The 17,701-nt window shown below is 55.7% G+C and overlaps 5 protein-coding genes across 5 annotated transcripts; 3 read left to right on the forward strand and 2 right to left on the reverse strand.

Moving 5' to 3' along the window:
* Positions 1-3,361: 3,361 nt before the first annotated feature.
* Positions 3,362-7,263, forward strand: HER10_EVM0008520 (RhoGAP domain-containing protein). Its single transcript, XM_035478038.1, has 3 exons — positions 3,362-4,817; positions 4,954-5,733; positions 5,798-7,263. Exons 1-3 carry the CDS (start codon positions 4,208-4,210, stop codon positions 6,562-6,564), a joined length of 2,157 nt encoding a protein of 718 aa, XP_035335168.1. The 5' UTR covers positions 3,362-4,207; the 3' UTR covers positions 6,565-7,263.
* A 200-nt stretch (positions 7,264-7,463) lies between these two features.
* Positions 7,464-8,188, reverse strand: HER10_EVM0008368 (ribosome biogenesis regulatory protein). The gene has a single exon (XM_035477893.1). The coding sequence runs from the start codon at positions 8,082-8,084 to the stop codon at positions 7,491-7,493; it is 594 nt and encodes a 197-aa protein (XP_035335158.1). The 5' UTR covers positions 8,085-8,188; the 3' UTR covers positions 7,464-7,490.
* A 238-nt stretch (positions 8,189-8,426) lies between these two features.
* HER10_EVM0007569 (uncharacterized protein) lies at positions 8,427-10,280 on the forward strand. The gene is made up of 2 exons (XM_035477122.1): positions 8,427-9,267; positions 9,339-10,280. Exons 1-2 carry the CDS (start codon positions 8,622-8,624, stop codon positions 10,127-10,129), a joined length of 1,437 nt encoding a protein of 478 aa, XP_035335098.1. The 5' UTR covers positions 8,427-8,621; the 3' UTR covers positions 10,130-10,280.
* Positions 10,281-10,635: 355 nt separating this feature from the next.
* Positions 10,636-13,489, reverse strand: HER10_EVM0001587 (DNA replication licensing factor MCM7; the record flags this gene model as incomplete). Its single annotated transcript, XM_035471331.1, has 5 exons — positions 13,260-13,489; positions 12,945-13,189; positions 12,765-12,889; positions 10,764-12,711; positions 10,636-10,707 (listed from the first exon to the last, which is right to left on the reverse strand). Exons 1-5 carry the CDS (start codon positions 13,306-13,308, stop codon positions 10,636-10,638), a joined length of 2,439 nt encoding a protein of 812 aa, XP_035334656.1. The 5' UTR covers positions 13,309-13,489.
* Positions 13,490-13,826: 337 nt separating this feature from the next.
* On the forward strand, positions 13,827-17,663 carry HER10_EVM0009309 (ATPase; the record flags this gene model as incomplete). The annotated part of the gene is made up of 2 exons (XM_035478799.1): positions 13,827-14,088; positions 14,145-17,663. Exons 1-2 carry the CDS (start codon positions 13,972-13,974, stop codon positions 17,661-17,663), a joined length of 3,636 nt encoding a protein of 1,211 aa, XP_035335227.1. The 5' UTR covers positions 13,827-13,971.
* Between the last annotated feature and the right edge of the window lie 38 nt (positions 17,664-17,701).

The raw sequence follows: 17,701 nt of genomic DNA on the forward strand, positions 1-17,701 counted from the left end.
GAGCGAACGATGACTTCCTAGTATTGGCTGAGATAGATACTTGATACCTTGTACACGCTTCCGTTCTCACGATCTCTGACCACCTTCATTGGCAATGCGGGACTTGGTAAGAGTGAGAATGACGACAGCTCCAGCGCAAAGTTCGGCAGAGTTTCTACTTCTTCTGCGCCATGACCCGTCGTCTCGTCCCTCTGGATAACTTTGCTCAAAAATAGCCCTCTGACCAAAGAGAGTGCACGTTTCCGGCACAATCTTTTGAGATAAGGCTTAAGCCGGCACGTTGCGGCAGCACTTGACGTGCTCGGTTCGAAACGAAAGCCAGGATACGTGCATTGGTTGGTTGCCAACCAGTCCGAGGCTTACGACTTAGGAGGCGATGATATACTAGATGGCTTCGTGTTGCCTGTGCTTTGCAGATGGACGCGCAGTAGCGCGACTCCTTGCCGTCAGATCAGTGGGCAGCCGGCAAGCTTCTTGTCTTCTTGTCGGGCCAGGGAGGCAAGTTGAGCGAGTCGAGCCGAGCTCACCGTTGGACGGAGTAAGGGGATCTTCGACTCGGGCTTCCAAACACTCTGGAAGGGTCTGAACGTGCAGGAGAACCGCACAGAGTGTGTCGGTAGCGTGCTGGCTGCGTCGCGACTTGTCACATCATCCCAGATCAGTCCGTTGCTCCGTTTTCTATCGGCAACGCCTAGCCTCGTCTTGCAAGTGTACTTTCGTGGTGTTCTGACCACGTCGTGCTCCATATTACGGGTTTGCTTCAGGCTTCATCCCCTCCCTCACATTTGAGGTAACCCGCTCGTGGACAGTCACCTGAACTTGCGGAGTGCTTATCGGACTTCGGAGGTGCCGTCATCACGACATATAACGGCGCACAGCTTGATGCCCGAGCGGAGGGACCACAGACGGCCGTACTGCTGCGGAGGCACTGACCGTCTTGGTATTGCCAATCAACGTATCCCGAGATAGACGACTAGAAAGATGGCCGGTCCCAAGGGGTGTCCGCAAGTTGTGTCATGAGGTAATGCAACGCTTAAAGCTTACATGGGCGGCTGCAAGCAGTAAGCACCCCTGGCGTTGCTCACATTCCAGGCGATGCAAAACGTGGCAATCCTAGAATTGACTGCGTTTCAAGAGTCTGGCCTCCTGGCAGTCCAGTTGGGCAATGTCCTCGAAGAGTCGAGTTGAATAGAGTATTCATTCAATGCCTTGGCATGGGACACCGAACGGGACGACTCCTAGCGATAATCCTCTCAGCTTGGTGTCTTTAAATCATCTGCAAAAGGCAGAGAACAGACTCCGTCATCGCTATCGGAGCAAGTTTACTGCATTGGCCGGGATCATGTTGAGTGCTGAAGCTGAGTATACCGCTTGCGAATACGAATAGTGACACGGACGAAGAGATCACCGATAGATTTGGGATATGTATTCCCTTTTTGGTACAAACAATACACCCAAGCTGGTGGTCGCTATTGATGAAGGACTGACTTGTTGGGTGTTGCGAGTCCACAAAGAAGGCACTTGTGAAGGTAACCTGATGGTGAGGCTGGCATGGTTGACTCTGCGATCCAAGACGGCTCGTCCAGAATGGTGCTTGGCAGGTATGGCTTCCCAATAGCTTGAGCAATGTCAATGTCAAACAGACGTGCGCTGCCCAAATCGACACTGCAGGAGGACCGGACCACGATCTGTGCGCGGCGACTGGCGGATGAGACTGGCAAGCGGCATGCCGTTGGCCTTGTTCGTTGTCGGTCGACCAAGGCTGTTGACGCAACTAGGCCGCAAGCAGCCACGGCTCCTCGGACGTCTTTGGTGGCAGAAGACCGCTTGAGGTAATTGCAGTGCTGAGGGATAATGGATGGAGCAAGGAGGCAGATTGAAGAATGTATCGGTTTCAATCGCCAGAGCCGCATTGAGGCCTAACCGGTAACGTACGGCACCAATGCGCCAGGGTAGACACGCACGCCGTATCTGTAGAGGCCGACATGGGCGACATGGTAATTAAAGAGAGTTGAGCAACAAGATGAGGGTATTCCGATATGTCGTGTTGAATATGGCAAGGTAAGGTAGCGTAAGGTAGGTCCAACACGAGGTGGTGGCTACCGCAGCAAATGATGTTAGTGTTTAGCTGGAGCAAGGTACCTAAGCCGCAAATGAAGTGTGGTGCGGTGTCAGGCCATTGTGAGAGGGAATCTCAGAAGTCCAGGGCATTCAGGAATCAGCACAGCCCGAGGCCCCCACAGCGACCTGCCCAACCTTCACACATGGTGCCTGTCGGGATTGACACCAACAGACCAATTGGCAACTGCGGCCGGAGTGCCTCCTCTCCCTCTCGTGCCGCGTTGTGTCCCCCATGCTTTCCTCCAAGCTACCCGCCGGGCATCAAGACTCGAATGGAAGGTGATGCCTGTCACCAGTTACCACCACCCCGGCCCTCTTGCCTTCCTCCGCCAGGTCCCGTTCAGGGTCGGATCCACACCGGGCCTTGGCTCCTTCCTGCCTGCCAGTGACAGATTTCCCGAGTTCCCCCTCTTAGGCACTTCGTAATCATCTCTCATCCACTCAGAGTCAACGGAAATACGCCTCCTTTCGGACGTCTCTCACTACTGTCTGAGGTAACAGCTGGTGACGCCACAGTCTCTCCCCTCTTTTTTGCAAGTAGGAGCTCGACGAAAGCAAGCGCCGCGCCTTCCCTCTGAGATTGTAGGTAGGGCCTTCCCCCCATGTAGCTGTACCTTACAGATCGTGTGCTTGGCTCCCGGTTCCAGGTACAGGCACGGACATAGACAGGCCTCACGCTGGGCTGGCTGCCACCACTCTCCCTTAGGTACCTCGGGCACTCTGTAGGGGAACTGTTACCGGAAGGTAGTTTGCAACTTTGTACCCATCAATCAATCCTTGGTCCAAGGTACCAACATCTATCTTGCTTTCTTTCTTTCTTTCCCCTCACAGTCATTCTGCCCGTTGTTCATGTTCAATGATGATTGAGACTTCCTTCACATCCAACCTATTTCGGCTACCTGGCCGTTCTTATACAGGAATACAATAGGGAACAACCCAGAACAAGTCAAGCCAAAGCCGTATCTTTGGTTCAATCGTCCCCGAGCTTGCAACGCCCATCCCAAAGTTGCATCAGCCTCCTTTTACACGCCCCGACACCTACCTAATACCTTACCTAGCCATACTGTAAGGTACTTAGGTATCCCAAGGAGTCTTGCTTTGTACCTGACCTCACCTTACCTTACAGGTACTGTTTGGTACCAACCTACTCGGTACCTTACCCCCTTCTTCCCAACCTACCTTACTTTCACTCTCACACACCTCTTCTCTCAGGTACCATCTCAACTCCTTCTTTCATTCACTCACACACAGTCACTCACTCACTCTCTCATCCTTCATCTCCCTCTTCCGCTCTATACCTACCTTACTACATTGCACACTTTCATCACCCGCCCGCACCTTAGGTCATGTTAGGTTAGGTGATCTTTCTCTATTTCCTCAATCGCCCACCTACTACAGATTTCGATTCCTTAGCCTGTCTCCCCCATCTAGCACTTTACCCCTTCTACCTCCTTATATCCCTAACAGATGCGTGATCCGTCTGGTCCCAGTGCGCGCACCGAAACAGTTGGCCCTCCTGCGGCAGAGAACGAATCAGGATAGGGACCGTTTCTGGGCCTCCTTGCCCGTCCCATCTCAACCTATCCCATCTCATCCCGATCCTGATCCTGATCCTGTCCTGTGCCCTGTGTGTGCCTGTCTCCCCGTCGCACGTCGCACTACTCTCTCTCCTCGCCGCACCAGTACATACACACAGTTCTCTCTGCCGATACCACTATTACCGCTACGAATACTTCGTACAGCTTGAGCCCTGAGGTAGCCCATGCAGGCCTGGTGCTGCTCTCTCTGGAGTCTGCCTCACCTCATCCACTTCACCTTACGCATACCGGTACACCACCTCACCTACTTACCCTGGGCTGTTGGATTCGTACCGTACGGATCCCCAAAGCTGGGTGGCCCTGACCTGATTGAGGAGCTCCTGCGCTGCCTCTCTGCTGCCACCACCCATCACCGCCCGCCCACCAACGCCTTGTCTGTGTCGCCGCGCCCTCTGGGTATCATCCTTGACCGGGCCCCCAAAATCTCCTATTCCATTCAGCTACCCGGGGAATAAAAAAAGAGAGAGGCACATTATTAATTTCCTACCATGGGCCGGAAGCATGCACCACAGCCGCTGACGCTGTCTGAATCTCAAGCCTCCTCCGACCAGCCTGAAGACGTGCCGCGCTCTGCTGAAACCCTCGCCTCTGCCGTTCCTCCAAGCGCTGGCTCTAAATCGCAATCCTCTCCCAGATCTCCGCGCTCTCCCTTTAGGTTCACTCCGAAAAGGCCCAGCGCAAGTGGCAAGCAGTCTCTTCAGTTGACCGACGAGCATCGAAACTTTCAAGACCAAGACGACGACGAAGACCTCGAACAGTATCAAGCCATCTCCTCCGCCCTCCACCGCGCCTCCGAAGACACGCCCCCTCGCCAGCATCATCAGCACAACCCCATCAGCCCTCGTCAACAACAGCACCGCCCCGACGAGCCATCCCGAAGACCCTCCAAAGCCGCCGGCTTTTTCTTCAACTTCACAAAGTCTGCCAACAAATCGTCCCATTCTCTCGTCTCCCCCGCGCAGTCGCCCTCACACCCTCAGCGCCAGCACCAGCAACACCAACAGAGCCCAATCCAGTACCCTGACTCGAGAGGCGAAAGTATGTCGAGGGGCCCCGACAATGCTCCTCCCATGAGCAACCAACCCACCCAACCTTTAGGTACGAGGATAACTTTCCTTCTTGAGACCGCAGTGTCCACTGCCTGTGCAGCTGGGGCCCACTACCTGATCCATCCCCCGTTTCGCCTATCGTGAGACCATTTCTTCAGTCACTGACCCGTATGCCATTTCACCAGCAGATCCGTCCTATGCTGAGCACTCCGTCCAAAAGCCCGCACCCACCCTGCCGTCCCGCTCCGACGTGTCTTTAGCCTCTGCTGCCGACTACGATACTTCTCCCGCCCAACCCTCCTCGTCCAAGAAGTCCAAATCGAAGCCATTTGGTCTTCTGAGCCGCAGCAAGTCGCTTCGCGACAAGGACGGCTCAAGCTCTCGAGACAAGCAACCCAGCCCGGTGCCCGTATCGATTGTCGAACCCGAACCGTCGCATACCTCGACGAGCCGTAACCACTCGCTCAACAACACCAGCACTGGACCCGAAAGGTCTGCTAGAGAAATGGTGAACTCTACCGGGCGGAATCGCTCTGAAGACCGCGCGTCGCCCCGGGAAATGAGCCACAAGGACAATCATAGGGAAAAGGACCACCACCCTCGGCAAAACTCGTCTTCACAAAATGGAGGCTTTTTCGGAGGACTGAAGAGTGGCAGAGACATTATTAGCAACCGGTTATTTGGCAAGGGTGGTCGTAGTGGAAGCACGACGGAGAGGGAGCCTGTCATCGACGATGAGCACTATACGCTCAAGACAATCAACCTACCTCTGGTCGAGCAGACGCGTCGCACACGCATCTCGAAGCGCTTGGAGGATTCAAGAGACAAGACGGAGTTTTGGATGCCCGCGTTCCCGTGGCGCGCGATCGACTACTTGAACTATAAGGGTTGTGATGTGGAAGGCTTGTACCGTGTGCCTGGCAGCGGGCCGCAAATCAAGAAATGGCAGAGGAAGTTTGATGAAGGTTTGTTCATTACACTTGCGTACGCAAAGCTGGCGCCAAGCTAACCGTCTCTCTCTCTCTCTAGAGTACGATGTAAACCTCTTCGAACAGCCGGACCTCTACGACATCAACATTATAGGCTCCATGCTCAAGGCTTGGCTGAGAGAGCTTCCCGATGAACTATTCCCGAAGGCAGCCCAGGAACGAGTTGCGAGAGAATGCGCCGGCTACGAAACTGTGCCCCCACTATTGGTCGAAGAGCTGTCGAACCTCTCGCCATTCAACTACTACCTTCTTTTCGCAATCACCTGCCACCTCAGTTTGCTCCTGGCGCATTCCGACAAGAATAAGATGGATTTTAGGAATCTCTGCATTTGCTTCCAGCCATGCATGAAGATTGACGCATTCTGTTTCAGATTCTTGGTGTGCGACTGGCGCGACTGCTGGAAGGGCTGCAAGAACGAGGCAAAGTTCATTGAGCAGGAATATCAACTATTCGATCAGCCACCCCCAAAAGGCCTCTCGGAACCGCGCAAGCCCTCCCGTGAGACGAGCGAGGAGCCTGCAGCCCCCGTAGCGCAGGAAGAACCCACTCCTGTGACGTTGGACGATCGCGCGGCATCGTTTTCGGAAAGCAGTAAGCAGTCCAGCGTTGTCACTGAGCAGCAGGCCAAGGAGAAAGACAGACGGCTAAAAAAAAAGCCCATCCAACTTTCTGAGTCAAACGGCAGCGTCGCATCCAACTCGACGATGGGTACGACGCTGACGATTGACAGCGGCCGTGAGCCACGGGGCTCGAATGACTTGCGGCCCTTGTCACCCATCAAACCTCTTTCACCACTCGGCTTCTGAAACACCATTTTGAGTATCCTTTAGTTTCTTTCTTCCTCGAATACCCAGGCGGAACTCGTGTGTATAGGGAACACTTCAGCATCACCAACAACAACATCACTGACGACATTCACGCCACTGACGACTTCCGTTCTTCCTATTCCGAGCGTCTCTCCCTGCCCCGGTCCTGTGCCAAGCCTATATCGGATGTCATCAAAAGTCATGGCATGAACGGATGACTTTGAACAACAGACCGGGTGCCTCTTCATTTGCGACACAGCATTATGCTATTTGGTATACCCCCAGGGCATCGAACCGTATCACAAAAGCCGTCGATTTTACCGTTTCCAGGAAACTGTGTTGGCCGAGCTCTCATCGACATGCAGGTTCTTGGCAACCAGAGCTAGATCAAGTGTGGCAATCACCAGTAGTAGCTCTAGGTTTGGGTACCTAATTTTTTCTTCCTTCTTTTGCTTTGGTGAGGTGCCGCGGATATAGCGTGGTTTGGTCTTTAGTAGCATCGTAGGAATTGGGTGAGCGAGGAGCATTCACGAGATGCTGGATGGGGGACGGGTGACGATTCATAGGGCCACGAACAACATGACTGCAGGGGTCGGTGGAATCTCTGTACAATATAGGACTCTTGTATGTAGGACAAAGGGGATGCGCGCGGCGACAGCCACGTCATATGCTCCCCCATTTTGCAAAACAAAATCGGAGGACGAGTTCACAGCAAGACTTGACGGCTTGTAGTAACGTGTGTTGTGGCGGGCCGAATCTTGGGCCACAAAGCGCTTCCATTTGCTTTTTGAGATACCGATGCTCTCTTCCTGTGGACAAAAGATGCCGAGAAATGATTTTTACCACCATATGAACGCCGTAACCATGTGCCGAAACCCGAAGCATTACATATTCCGCATCCCACGCCTTGCTCTCACTCGTCTCCTCTACCGCTTCTCCCGCTTCTCACCGGCCTCGCGCTGGTTTTTTCTCATTTTTCTCTCGTTGCGCTTGATCCTCTCCTTTCTTTCCCTCCGCTTGTCGCCCTGCCAGGTGGTGCCCTCCTTGCGCTTCGCCTCCTCCTTGGGGTCGACCTCGACGAGCCAATCGTCCTCGCCCTTCTTGTTCATGCCCTTGTAACCCCACTTGGCGCGCCACTCCTTGGTATCCTCGTCAAAGACGAGGTTGCGGCGCTGCTCGCGCGTCTTGGGCTTGATTCCGCGCTTGGCGGCGAAGCGCTCCCACTTGGTGGGCTCCTTAGCCACCGGCACGGGCTTCTCGCGCGGGAGAGGGGTCGATGGGTCCGGGAGGGAGAGAAGGACGCCCTCGGGGGTGCTCTGGAGGGGGCAGGTGGTGAGGAGCTGGTTGATGAGGGCCTGGGCGCCGTCGCGGGCGGTGGCGGCGAGGGAGTCTTCGATGGCGGACTTGTCGAGCTCGAGGGGGTTGGGGTCGTTGGCCAGGAGCAGGCCGAGGTCGAAGTTGTAGGGTGTCGGCTTGTTGACTGCGACGGGCAGCTTGGGGCGCGAGATGGGGAGCGCCATGTTGTGTGTATTGTGGTTCCTCCTCAAATTGGTGAAATATCCTTTCTGTGGGTTTGCGCTTGGGTGTCCCTTTCGAATGGGTTGAAGGTGGTGGTTGTCTTGTCCGGCGGTTGCGCAGCGTACTGGAAGGTGGGATAGGTACTCTAGAACTTTTTTTCCTTTGGCTGGCTGGGTTTAGGAAATTTCGACGGGCGATAGCGATAAGAATCGGAACAACTGACACCGCCACGCCGGCTATTGACGCAGCCAATCAACGCTGTAAATTGGCTGGTGCGCCTTGTTCCCCTGTTCGCTGGGTGCTACCAGGGGGTGTGGCTTTAACGTCCCGAGAATTTACCATCGAACTTTTTGGGAAGAGCTTCCCAATCGCACGACGAACCAGCAAAACTCCAAGGGCGAAGCTGCGTCGGACGGAAAACGCAAACGTTGGCTGGCACCCATTCGAATGGCATCATAATAAACCAGAGCGGAAATTCACCCTACCGATAATCAACTCAGGAAACCGGCGTCCTTTTCTTCCCCCAGCAATCGCACACAATGGCTTCCGCAGCGAACTGCGCGCGGTGCCTCACCAGGCCCACGACCGCCGCAGCAACGGCCCCCCGAATCCTCTCGCAGCGCATCGTCCCCGTCATCACCGCATATGCCGGCGCCTCTGCGGCCCCCTTCTCGACCTCGTCGGCCGACGCCGCCCCGCGCACCCTCAAGATGATCGGAAAGCACATCCGTCGCGGCAAGATCAACCAGAACTCCAAGAAGAAGAGGGATAACGTCAGAGTCAAGAAGCCGGCCCCCGGCGAGAGAAAGGCGTTCCGCAAGCGCATCACGCTTAGCAACAACAACGCCCTGGCCGTCGAGGGCCTCAAGGAGATCACCAACGAGACGCTGGCCGCGGCGGAGAGCAAGGGGTCCGTCGTCGGCCTGCCGGATAAGCTGGTCGATCAGCTCCGGACGCTCGAGGCGTTCAAGACGACGCAGAACTGGGGCCTGTTCCGGAGGCCGCATATGTTGGTCAGGGAGGAGACTGTCAAGCTCGCGAGCCGGCTGGATGCTGCCGTCAAGGAGAAGCAGACGTTGAGATTGGCGTTGACGGGCGGCAAGATTGCAGGAAAGAGCATGCTGTTGCTGCAGGCCATGGCTCACTCACTGATGAACAACTGGGTGGTCATTAACATCCCCGAAGGTACTTATCTTCTTTCCTCACAACTTGAGGGCATGTTTTGTGAAGCATCCATCACTGACCAAGTAACCCAGGCCAAGACCTCACCAACTCCAACGCGGACTACAGCCCCGTGCCCAACACCAAGCCCCTCCAGTTCTACCAGCCCACCTACACCTTCAACCTCCTCCAGACCATCGTCAAGACCAGCGGCCCTGTCCTGGAGCAGTACAAGATCTCAAAGGAGTACCCCGAGCTCCTCCACGTCCCCAAGGACGGCACCCTCCTCGACATCGCAACCGCCGCAAAGGAGCCCGAGTTCGCCTGGCCCGCCTTCCAGGCCCTCTGGCACGAACTCACCACCAACCCCACGGGTCCCCCCGTCCTCCTCGCCCTCGACGGCCTCTCCCACATCATGAAGATCTCGGCCTACCGCGACCCGGCCTACAACCTCGTCCACGCCCACGATCTCACCCTCGTCCGCCTCTTCGCCGACGCCCTCGCCGGCAAGACCCCGCTCGCCAACGGCGGCGCCGTCATCGCTGCCACCTCCCGCAGCAACGCGCCCCGCTCCCCGTCCATGGAACTCGCCCTCGCGCAGTCCGCCGCCGCCGCCGCGGACCAGTTCGTCCCCACGCCCGACCCGTACCTCAAGGGCTACGATGACCGCGTCTACGAGGCCGTCCGCGGCGTCGAGACCCTCGACGTCAGCGGCATCAGCCGCCAGGAGGCCCGCGCCGTCATGGAGTACTGGGCTGCCAGCGGCCTCATGCGCTCGCGCATCGACGAGTCGTCCGTCGCGGAGAAGTGGACTCTTGCTGGCGGTGGTGTCCTCGGCGAGTTGGAGCGGGCGAGCTTGCTCAACACGCGCGTGTTGCAGTACTAAGAAGGAGATTCTCTGCCCTGTTCAAGACGGGGAGTCAAAGGGGGAGAGAGGGGAAAACGGTGTAAAGAGTGAGAACGTGTATACATGTACTAGTGTACCAAGAGATGCCTGCTTGTAGAAGGGGGGGTAACAAAATTTTGTATTATACAACCATATCATCCAAAGTTCATGGGAATTCCAATCTGTTACAATAAAGTTCGCAATACCAAGTGAAGTGCAAAATAGAGTGACATGAGAGCAGGAGACACATCCGATGCTAGGGGGTTCATTATTTTTATTTTCATCTCGTACGGGACTGGACAGCTAGTCCACTCGCAAGTGCTCCGCCAGAATGTTCCTCCTTCTCCTTGGTCTCCTTCATCTTCTTCAACAATGTCAAAACCAAAACGCCAAGCCCCAAAGGCTTCTTTTTTACGAAGCAAGCTATGAGAAAACAACACAAGATTTGAGCAAATCGCGCGACAAGGCGACCACTACTACTACTCCCACATGCCCGCTCAAGATTCTCATTCGTCCCTCTCTGCGCCGTTGGAGGTGATGAAGACCAGCCTCGTACCGTTTCCAGCCGTTTGCCAGACCTATTTAATGAATGATCAGCAATGTTCATCGACATGTGTGTTGGGTAAAAACTTACATCAAGCTCGTTGTACTCCTCCAGAGCCGCAAGCCACTGGTCCTCAGTGAAGCCCTTTGCAATGACACGCTCCTTCACCTTGCGAAGACTGAGCTCGACACCGAGCTCCTCATCGTCGTCCTCGGCGTCGTCGGCGCGGCAGGCGCCGCTGTCGGCGAGGGTCTTGACGAGGTTGTAGATCCTGCTGCTGGCGTTGAGGCGCTGGCGTCCGTTGGCGGCCTGCTCGGCCGCGAGACTCTCCTTGGAGGCCTCGACGAGGCGCAGGGCTTCGTCGACGTCGTCGTGGGTGACCTCGTTGCTGAAGCGCAGACGGGCGAGGGCCTGCGCGAGACGGACGACACCGAGGAGGGTACGAGGGGTGGTGTGGGTGAATTGCTCGCCCTTCTTCTCGGCGCGCTTTTGCTGGCCACGCATGCGGACGTACGTCTTGCCAATGTACTCGGAGACGGAGGCGGGGACGACAGGGCGGTATGTGCGGGCCTGAGCGACGTAGGAGCGGACCTCGTGGGGGGAGAAGACGACTGAGTCGGTGCCGATATCTGGGTGGCGCTGGTGCATGTGGACGTAGGTGACGTGCTTGGCGAGCTGGGCATCGGATTCGCGGGTCGGTGAGTCGAGGAGGAGGAAGATTATGTCGAAACGAGACAGAAGAGCGGCGGGAAGGTTGATGTTTTCGACGGGGGAGATGCGGGGGTTGTAGCGGCCGTAGATGGGGTTAGCGGCGGCGAGGATAGAGGTGCGGGCGTTAAGGGTGGTGGAGATGCCGGCCTTGGAGATAGAGATGGTCTGCTGTTCCATGACCTCGTGGATGGCGGTGCGGTCATTGTCGTCCATCTTATCGAATTCATCGATACAGCAGATACCGTTGTCGGCAAGGACGAGGGCACCGCCTTCAAGGACCATCTCATCAGTGACAGGGTCTCGCATGACGGCGGCCGTCAGACCGACACCACTTGAACCACGGCCGGAGGTGTAGACACCACGAGGCGCGACCTTTGAGATGTACTTGAGCAATTGCGACTTGGCCACACCAGGGTCACCCATGAGGCAAATGTTCAGGTCACCACGAATCTTCATGCCATCCTTGACCTCCTTTGTGACACCGCCAATGAGTAGGAGAAGAAGAGCCTTCTTGACATCGAGGTGACCGAAAATCTCGGGGGCGATGGACTTGGCGAGGAGCTCGTAGACTTGGCCGGACTGTCTGTACTGGTCGATGCGACGAACCAGAGCGGGGTCGACAATCATCTCAGAGTAGGCCTTCTTGTGCTGAACGATGTGGTGTGCCTCCACGTAAGTATCGGTCAAGAGGCCGGCTTTCATCGCCTTGAAGCCGGTGTAGGGTGTGGGGAGGAAGATGCCTGAGATGTCGACAACGTCACCGGGGTTCACCTTACGAACGGAGGTGCCGTAGCACAATACGGTCAGAGTTCTAGGGATCTGGCCAATGGGCACCTGCTCAGCCAGCTCCTGGACCTTGACCTCCTGGAAGGGCAAGAACTTTGAGGCTCTTGAAGAAGGGTGCAGTTGACCCTTGGCTTGGTTCGTCTTGCAGTCCTCGGACGGGCATACGGTCAGGGGGCCGTATGACTTGTCGTTGACGGGCTGGAAGATTTCGCAACCGCAGCGATCGCAAGTGTATGCGCTGACTTGTACAATAGGCTTGACGTCGGAAACTCGGGTGGCAATGGCTCGGATGGTGATGAGATGACCCAATTGCTCGCCCTTGACCTCTCGCACGGCGAGCGCCTTGGCGGGGTGGGAGGGAGTCTCGGATCGGGGCTTGAAGACGAGGGTATACCGGCGCGTGAGCTCGGCGGGGAACTTGTCCTCAGCAATGCTGGGGTCGGGCAGCTGGCCATCGACAGGCTCAGTAGCCTGCCTTTGAAGGATATCGTTTCTCTGTTTTCTCCGCTCCATGAGAACATCTAGCACATCATCCTTAAAACTATCGACTGTTAGCCATGATGACCCTGAATGATCGGTGCCGGGGGACCGTACGTGACATCTTCGCTGGGTTGAGGCATGAGCTTGTCGACCGCTCTTGACATGAGCTCGACGTAGTGCTTGGTGTTAATTTCGATAGAATGGACAAGCTGAAGTTCATGACCGAGAGATGATTCGAACTGCAAGAGTCAGTCACTGTCCGTGGGCTTGATATGAAGAGCTACTGCAACTCACACTCGCCAAGTCGTCCAGGTCAATCAAGACCTCATCAATCTTGCGGTCTGCCAGCTTCTGCATCATGACCTTGTATTTGGGGCCGGGCGGACTCCTAGCCTGGCGACGGGTGCCGCGTGTCTCATCATCCTCCATCACCTCATCGTCGCTAAAGTCATCCTCGTCTATCGTGATGTTTCCAAGGGCATGTGAAATCGTTTGCTCGGGGGATGCCTTGAAGTCTGTGAGGAAGGATTCAAGTGCATCTATCGCAGGTCAGCACGGTCTTGTTGGCAGTGCGGGAGAAGTCAAGAGCTTCAGGAGGGTTGAGCATACTCTGCTGCGCTTCGTACGCTACTGGCGCCTTGAACTGACGGAGCGCCATCTTGACAGAATCTGTGCGATCTCGGCTGTGTGGTTGACTTCCTTCAGTCTTGGGTTACGAATCGTGTGTTCGACAGCAGCGATGCGGCGATGAGGTTGCTTTACTTTGGTCTCTGCGACAACCGCGGGGAGTATGGAGTTTGTGGTTCTGCTGCTATCGGATTGAAGATTATTTGGCGCCGGGTGGGGGGCTGGGAAGAATCGAATGTGAGATCAATGCGACCAGGGGTTCAGAAATTGGCCGGGCGACACGCAGGGAACGCGTCGCGGTTAGGAAAGGGGGACGCGTTGAGCCACAGGGTTTAATTGTATTGCAGCCACACATTACAGGTACCTGACTGTTGTACTTTTAGCTGCTTCCTGAGGCGCAAGCTGAGGTGTTAGGATGCACCTGCATGAATCCAAGAGTACGTACCGCCTGCAGCTACCCCGTGTTCGGACCCAATGGGGGTGGAGGTGACTTTCCCATGCCGGGAATGCCTCGGCGTCGGCACATGCCAGGGTCACTTTCGGCTGAACTTCCATCCCCAGCTCCAACAGCTCGAGCTCCGGTGACTCTCCGCAACAATATCTGTAGTCGTTGCCTAGTGCTCTCGTCGTAGGGTCTGTCGCTCTCTTCCTTCGAATCTTCTTATGGGCCACTGGACACTCAATTGCAGCAGTCATGTCTTCCCGGCGCAATGCGCAATCGACTCCGGCGGAGATCTCCCTCGCCCACCTCAAGAACTGCCTTGTCAATCTCCCCGCATCGCTGGTCTCACTCCTCGTGAACGTCAATACAGTAGGTCTCTAGTCGCATATTGTCAATGGTTCTTCTTCTCATAGAATCTCCTACAGCCTGCACAAAATGTCGTTGTCGAACTCAGTTACCGGCCCTCCGCGGGCGCCTCCGGGTCCGGCGCATCACAACAAAGATCTGTCTTCGTCGGATGGACGGGTATGCCGAGTAAGCGCAAGGCTGCACCCATAGTCGGGCGCGATGGCATCAATGGAGGTAGATCAGGCGCTTCGGGGCGCGACCAGGAAGTGGCGCAGGTCGAAATCGACGCGACGTTGGCCAACACCCTAGGCCTTACCGACGGACAAAAGGTGACGGCTTCAATACACGTCGATCCGCCCGTCGCGCACACGATCAACATCGAACCGCTCACTCCGGAAGACTGGGAAATGATTGAGTTGCATGCAACCTTCCTCGAACTCAACCTCCTCTCTCAAGTACGAGCTTTGCCGAACCCCGCGTTTACCTCCAGCTCCGGCTCATTGGTCGCCCCTCACGCCTTGACTCTACACCTCTCGCCAACATCGACAGCAAACGTCAAAGTAGTTTCTCTCGATCCCGCCCCCGGCGCCGAAGTTCCTTTCGTCAAAATATCACCAGACGCTGAAGTTATTGTTGCGCCAAAGGTCCGGGCCAAGACAGCACACTCCCTGGGAGAGAATCGTAGTGTGGCAAGCACCTCAAAGTCCAAGCGCAGCGGCGCAAGTACAGTCCGGCGGCGTAGTGCGCGGGAGGATCGCAAGCCTGCCCTCTGTTTACGTGGTATCGCCCATTCGGCTTGCCGGGAGTGGTTCGACGAGGACCTGACGACCCAAGATTTCAGCGTTTGGGTAGACCGCGACATTCTGTACACCAAGGACTTCCGAGGTGTGAACTATGTTTCGGTCAACATTCTGCGACCTACACCACAAGCAAGTTCCACCCAGAAACCACAAGATGCTGAACAATCAGCAAGCACATCGAAAGTAGCTACAAAGGTTGTCGCACATCTACGGGCTTGGGACGATCCACCCGACAGCAAGACCATTGCCCTCTCTCCAGCATTATGTGCAACATTGGGCTTTACAGATTCCGTTGGAGGAATTGTCAAGATCGAGCCGGCACCGCAACAATGGCCGCTGGATGCTGTTACAAAGCTGATAGTCCAACCGTTTGCCGCTTCCAAAAAGTCTTCAGATGGATTGAAGTTCGGTGGCGAGTCCAAAGCTGGCAAAGAGGAGGCGGCCAAGCAGTTTAGGCATCTGTACGCTCGCAAAGATGTTGCCCCTCTCATCACTGGACCTTTGACAGACGGGTCAGTAATTGGCCTTTTCGAGGGCCTCGAGGCTCCTCAAGGTTGGGAAGGAGGAGTAATCAAGTTCGATCCGCCAGCTATCAACAGCGATCCGCTTAGATCATCAACGAGATGGGTCTTGGGCCTCAGCGAGAAAATTCCCGTCGATATTCGAGACCCAATTCCTCGACCGTCGTGGATGAATGACGATAGCATCGCCGAGCTACAGCCGTCCTATGACGGGCAGCTAGTAGGCATTGATAAGCTCCTTCAAGACCTTCGAAGCCACCTTTCACACCTTTCCTCGACTCTCCTGACCGGTGCTATGGGTTCTGGCAAGACTGCAGTTGCCAGGTCTTTAGCGCAGGAGCTTGGCAAAGATCTTTTATTCCATACGACTTACTTCCCATGCCGGAAGCTCGTTAATGACGAGACTCGAATTACTACCATCAAGGATACCTTGACCCAAGTATTCATGTCAGCCAGCTGGGGTGCTAGGCTTGGGGGTAAGGCACTCGTAGTTTTGGACGACCTCGACAAGCTGTGCCCTGTGGAAACCGAATTGCAAGTCGGCAACGACAACGGACGGAGCCGCCAGATTAGCGAAATCATTGGTTCCATGGTACGCCAGTACTGCAACGTGGATACTGGAGTGGTCCTCTTGGCTGTTGCGGAGGGTAAAGATTCCTTGAACAGTGTCATCATTGGGGGTCACGTCGTCCGCGAGATTGTTGATTTGAAGGCGCCAAACAAGGAAGCGAGACGAAAGGTCATGGAAAGCATAGTCAGGAGAGACGCCATCTCGGCTGAAGACTTTCCACGGCCACCGCAGAATGGCAGCCGGCCACCCACAGCTGACGGAAGCGCTGGAGGGGAGGACAGCGCATGGATGGATGCCGGCAGCCAAGGCAGCCGCGAGAACCAGAATGGCACCAGTGGAGGATTCGTCATCAGCCCCGACTTGGATTTCTTGGATGTTGCTGGTCTCATTGATGGCTACATGCCAGGAGACATCACCCTACTTGTGGCAAGAGCACGGAACGAAGCCATTATCCGGTCTGTCAACGATACGGACAGTGAGGGAGGTGCGGTACATCTGAGTCGCGTCGACTTTGACAATGCCCTTAAGGGGTTCACGCCCGCCTCGCTAAGAAATGTCTCTCTACAACACTCAACCACCACATTCAGCTCCATCGGTGGTTTACAAGAAACTCGCAAGGTCCTCCTGGAGACCTTGCAGTACCCAACGAAGTACGCACCAATCTTTGAGCAGTGTCCTCTGCGGTTACGGTCTGGTCTGCTATTGTACGGATACCCAGGTTGTGGCAAGACCCTACTTGCAAGCGCCGTTGCTGGAGAATGCGGCCTGAACTTCATCAGCGTCAAGGGACCTGAGATTCTCAACAAGTACATCGGAGCGTCTGAAAAGAGCGTTCGCGATCTGTTTGAACGCGCGTCGGCCGCGAAGCCGTGCGTCTTGTTCTTCGACGAGTTCGACTCCATAGCCCCCAAGCGTGGTCACGACTCTACTGGTGTGACGGACAGAGTAGTGAACCAGCTTCTTACGCAGATGGACGGAGCAGAAGGTCTTTCCGGTGTCTACGTGCTGGCAGCAACGTCCAGGCCAGACTTGATCGACCCTGCTCTTCTTCGTCCGGGTCGTCTGGACAAATCCTTGCTCTGCGACATGCCACTGTTGGAAGACAGAGTCGACATTTTAAAGTCCCTTTCCAGCAAGGTCAAGCTCGGCGAGGAATTGACAGAGTCCGACGACGCGTGGACTGATCTCGCACGCAGAACCGAGGGCTTTTCCGGCGCTGATCTCCAGGCTCTCGTGTCCAATTCGCAGCTAGAGGCGATCCACGATGTTCTAGACGATGTCAGCCATGCCCCAACGACGAATGGCAAGGTCAATGGCAAGTCGTCTTCCCAAGGCTCTGTCCCCAGCTTCGTACAGTTCCGCTACGGCCAAGACGCTGCACCTGCCGCGAAGCCGATCAGCCGGCAGAAAGAGCTTGTTGAGAATGCCGCAATCCTCGCCAAGTTGGAGAGCATCAAACTTGCTCGTAAGAGGGTCAAGCAATCCCAACGCCCAGAAGGGGATGGCAAGCCGGTCAACGACAAGGAGGTCGTGGTCAAGCTGGAGCACTTGATGAAGGCCCTGGAAAACACCAGATCGAGTATCAGCACGCAGGAGCGGGCCAGACTGCAGAGAATCTACCGGGAATTTGTTGTCGGTCGAAGTGGTGAGATGAAGGATGGCCAGGGAAGCATGGAAATTGGCGGGCGAAGCAGTTTGATGTGAGATATCAGGAAATCCACATTACCGTACAATTGAAAGTA

This window comes from Colletotrichum scovillei (assembly GCF_011075155.1).
Source record: "Colletotrichum scovillei strain TJNH1 chromosome Unknown Contig00004, whole genome shotgun sequence".
Lineage (NCBI taxonomy): Eukaryota > Fungi > Ascomycota > Sordariomycetes > Glomerellales > Glomerellaceae > Colletotrichum > Colletotrichum scovillei.

Excerpts from the sequence above, each read along its gene's own strand:
- HER10_EVM0008520 (XM_035478038.1), top strand. The coding sequence starts at position 4,208 with ATGGGCCGGAAGCATGCACCACAGCCGCTGACGCTGTCTGAATCTCAA. Across the intron at positions 4,818-4,953 it reads CCAACCCACCCAACCTTTAG|CAGATCCGTCCTATGCTGAG; the intron begins GTACGAGGATAA and ends CCATTTCACCAG. Across the intron at positions 5,734-5,797 it reads GCAGAGGAAGTTTGATGAAG|AGTACGATGTAAACCTCTTC; the intron begins GTTTGTTCATTA and ends CTCTCTCTCTAG.
- HER10_EVM0008368 (XM_035477893.1), bottom strand. The coding sequence starts at position 8,084 with ATGGCGCTCCCCATCTCGCGCCCCAAGCTGCCCGTCGCAGTCAACAAG.
- HER10_EVM0007569 (XM_035477122.1), top strand. The coding sequence starts at position 8,622 with ATGGCTTCCGCAGCGAACTGCGCGCGGTGCCTCACCAGGCCCACGACC. Across the intron at positions 9,268-9,338 it reads GGTCATTAACATCCCCGAAG|GCCAAGACCTCACCAACTCC; the intron begins GTACTTATCTTC and ends CAAGTAACCCAG.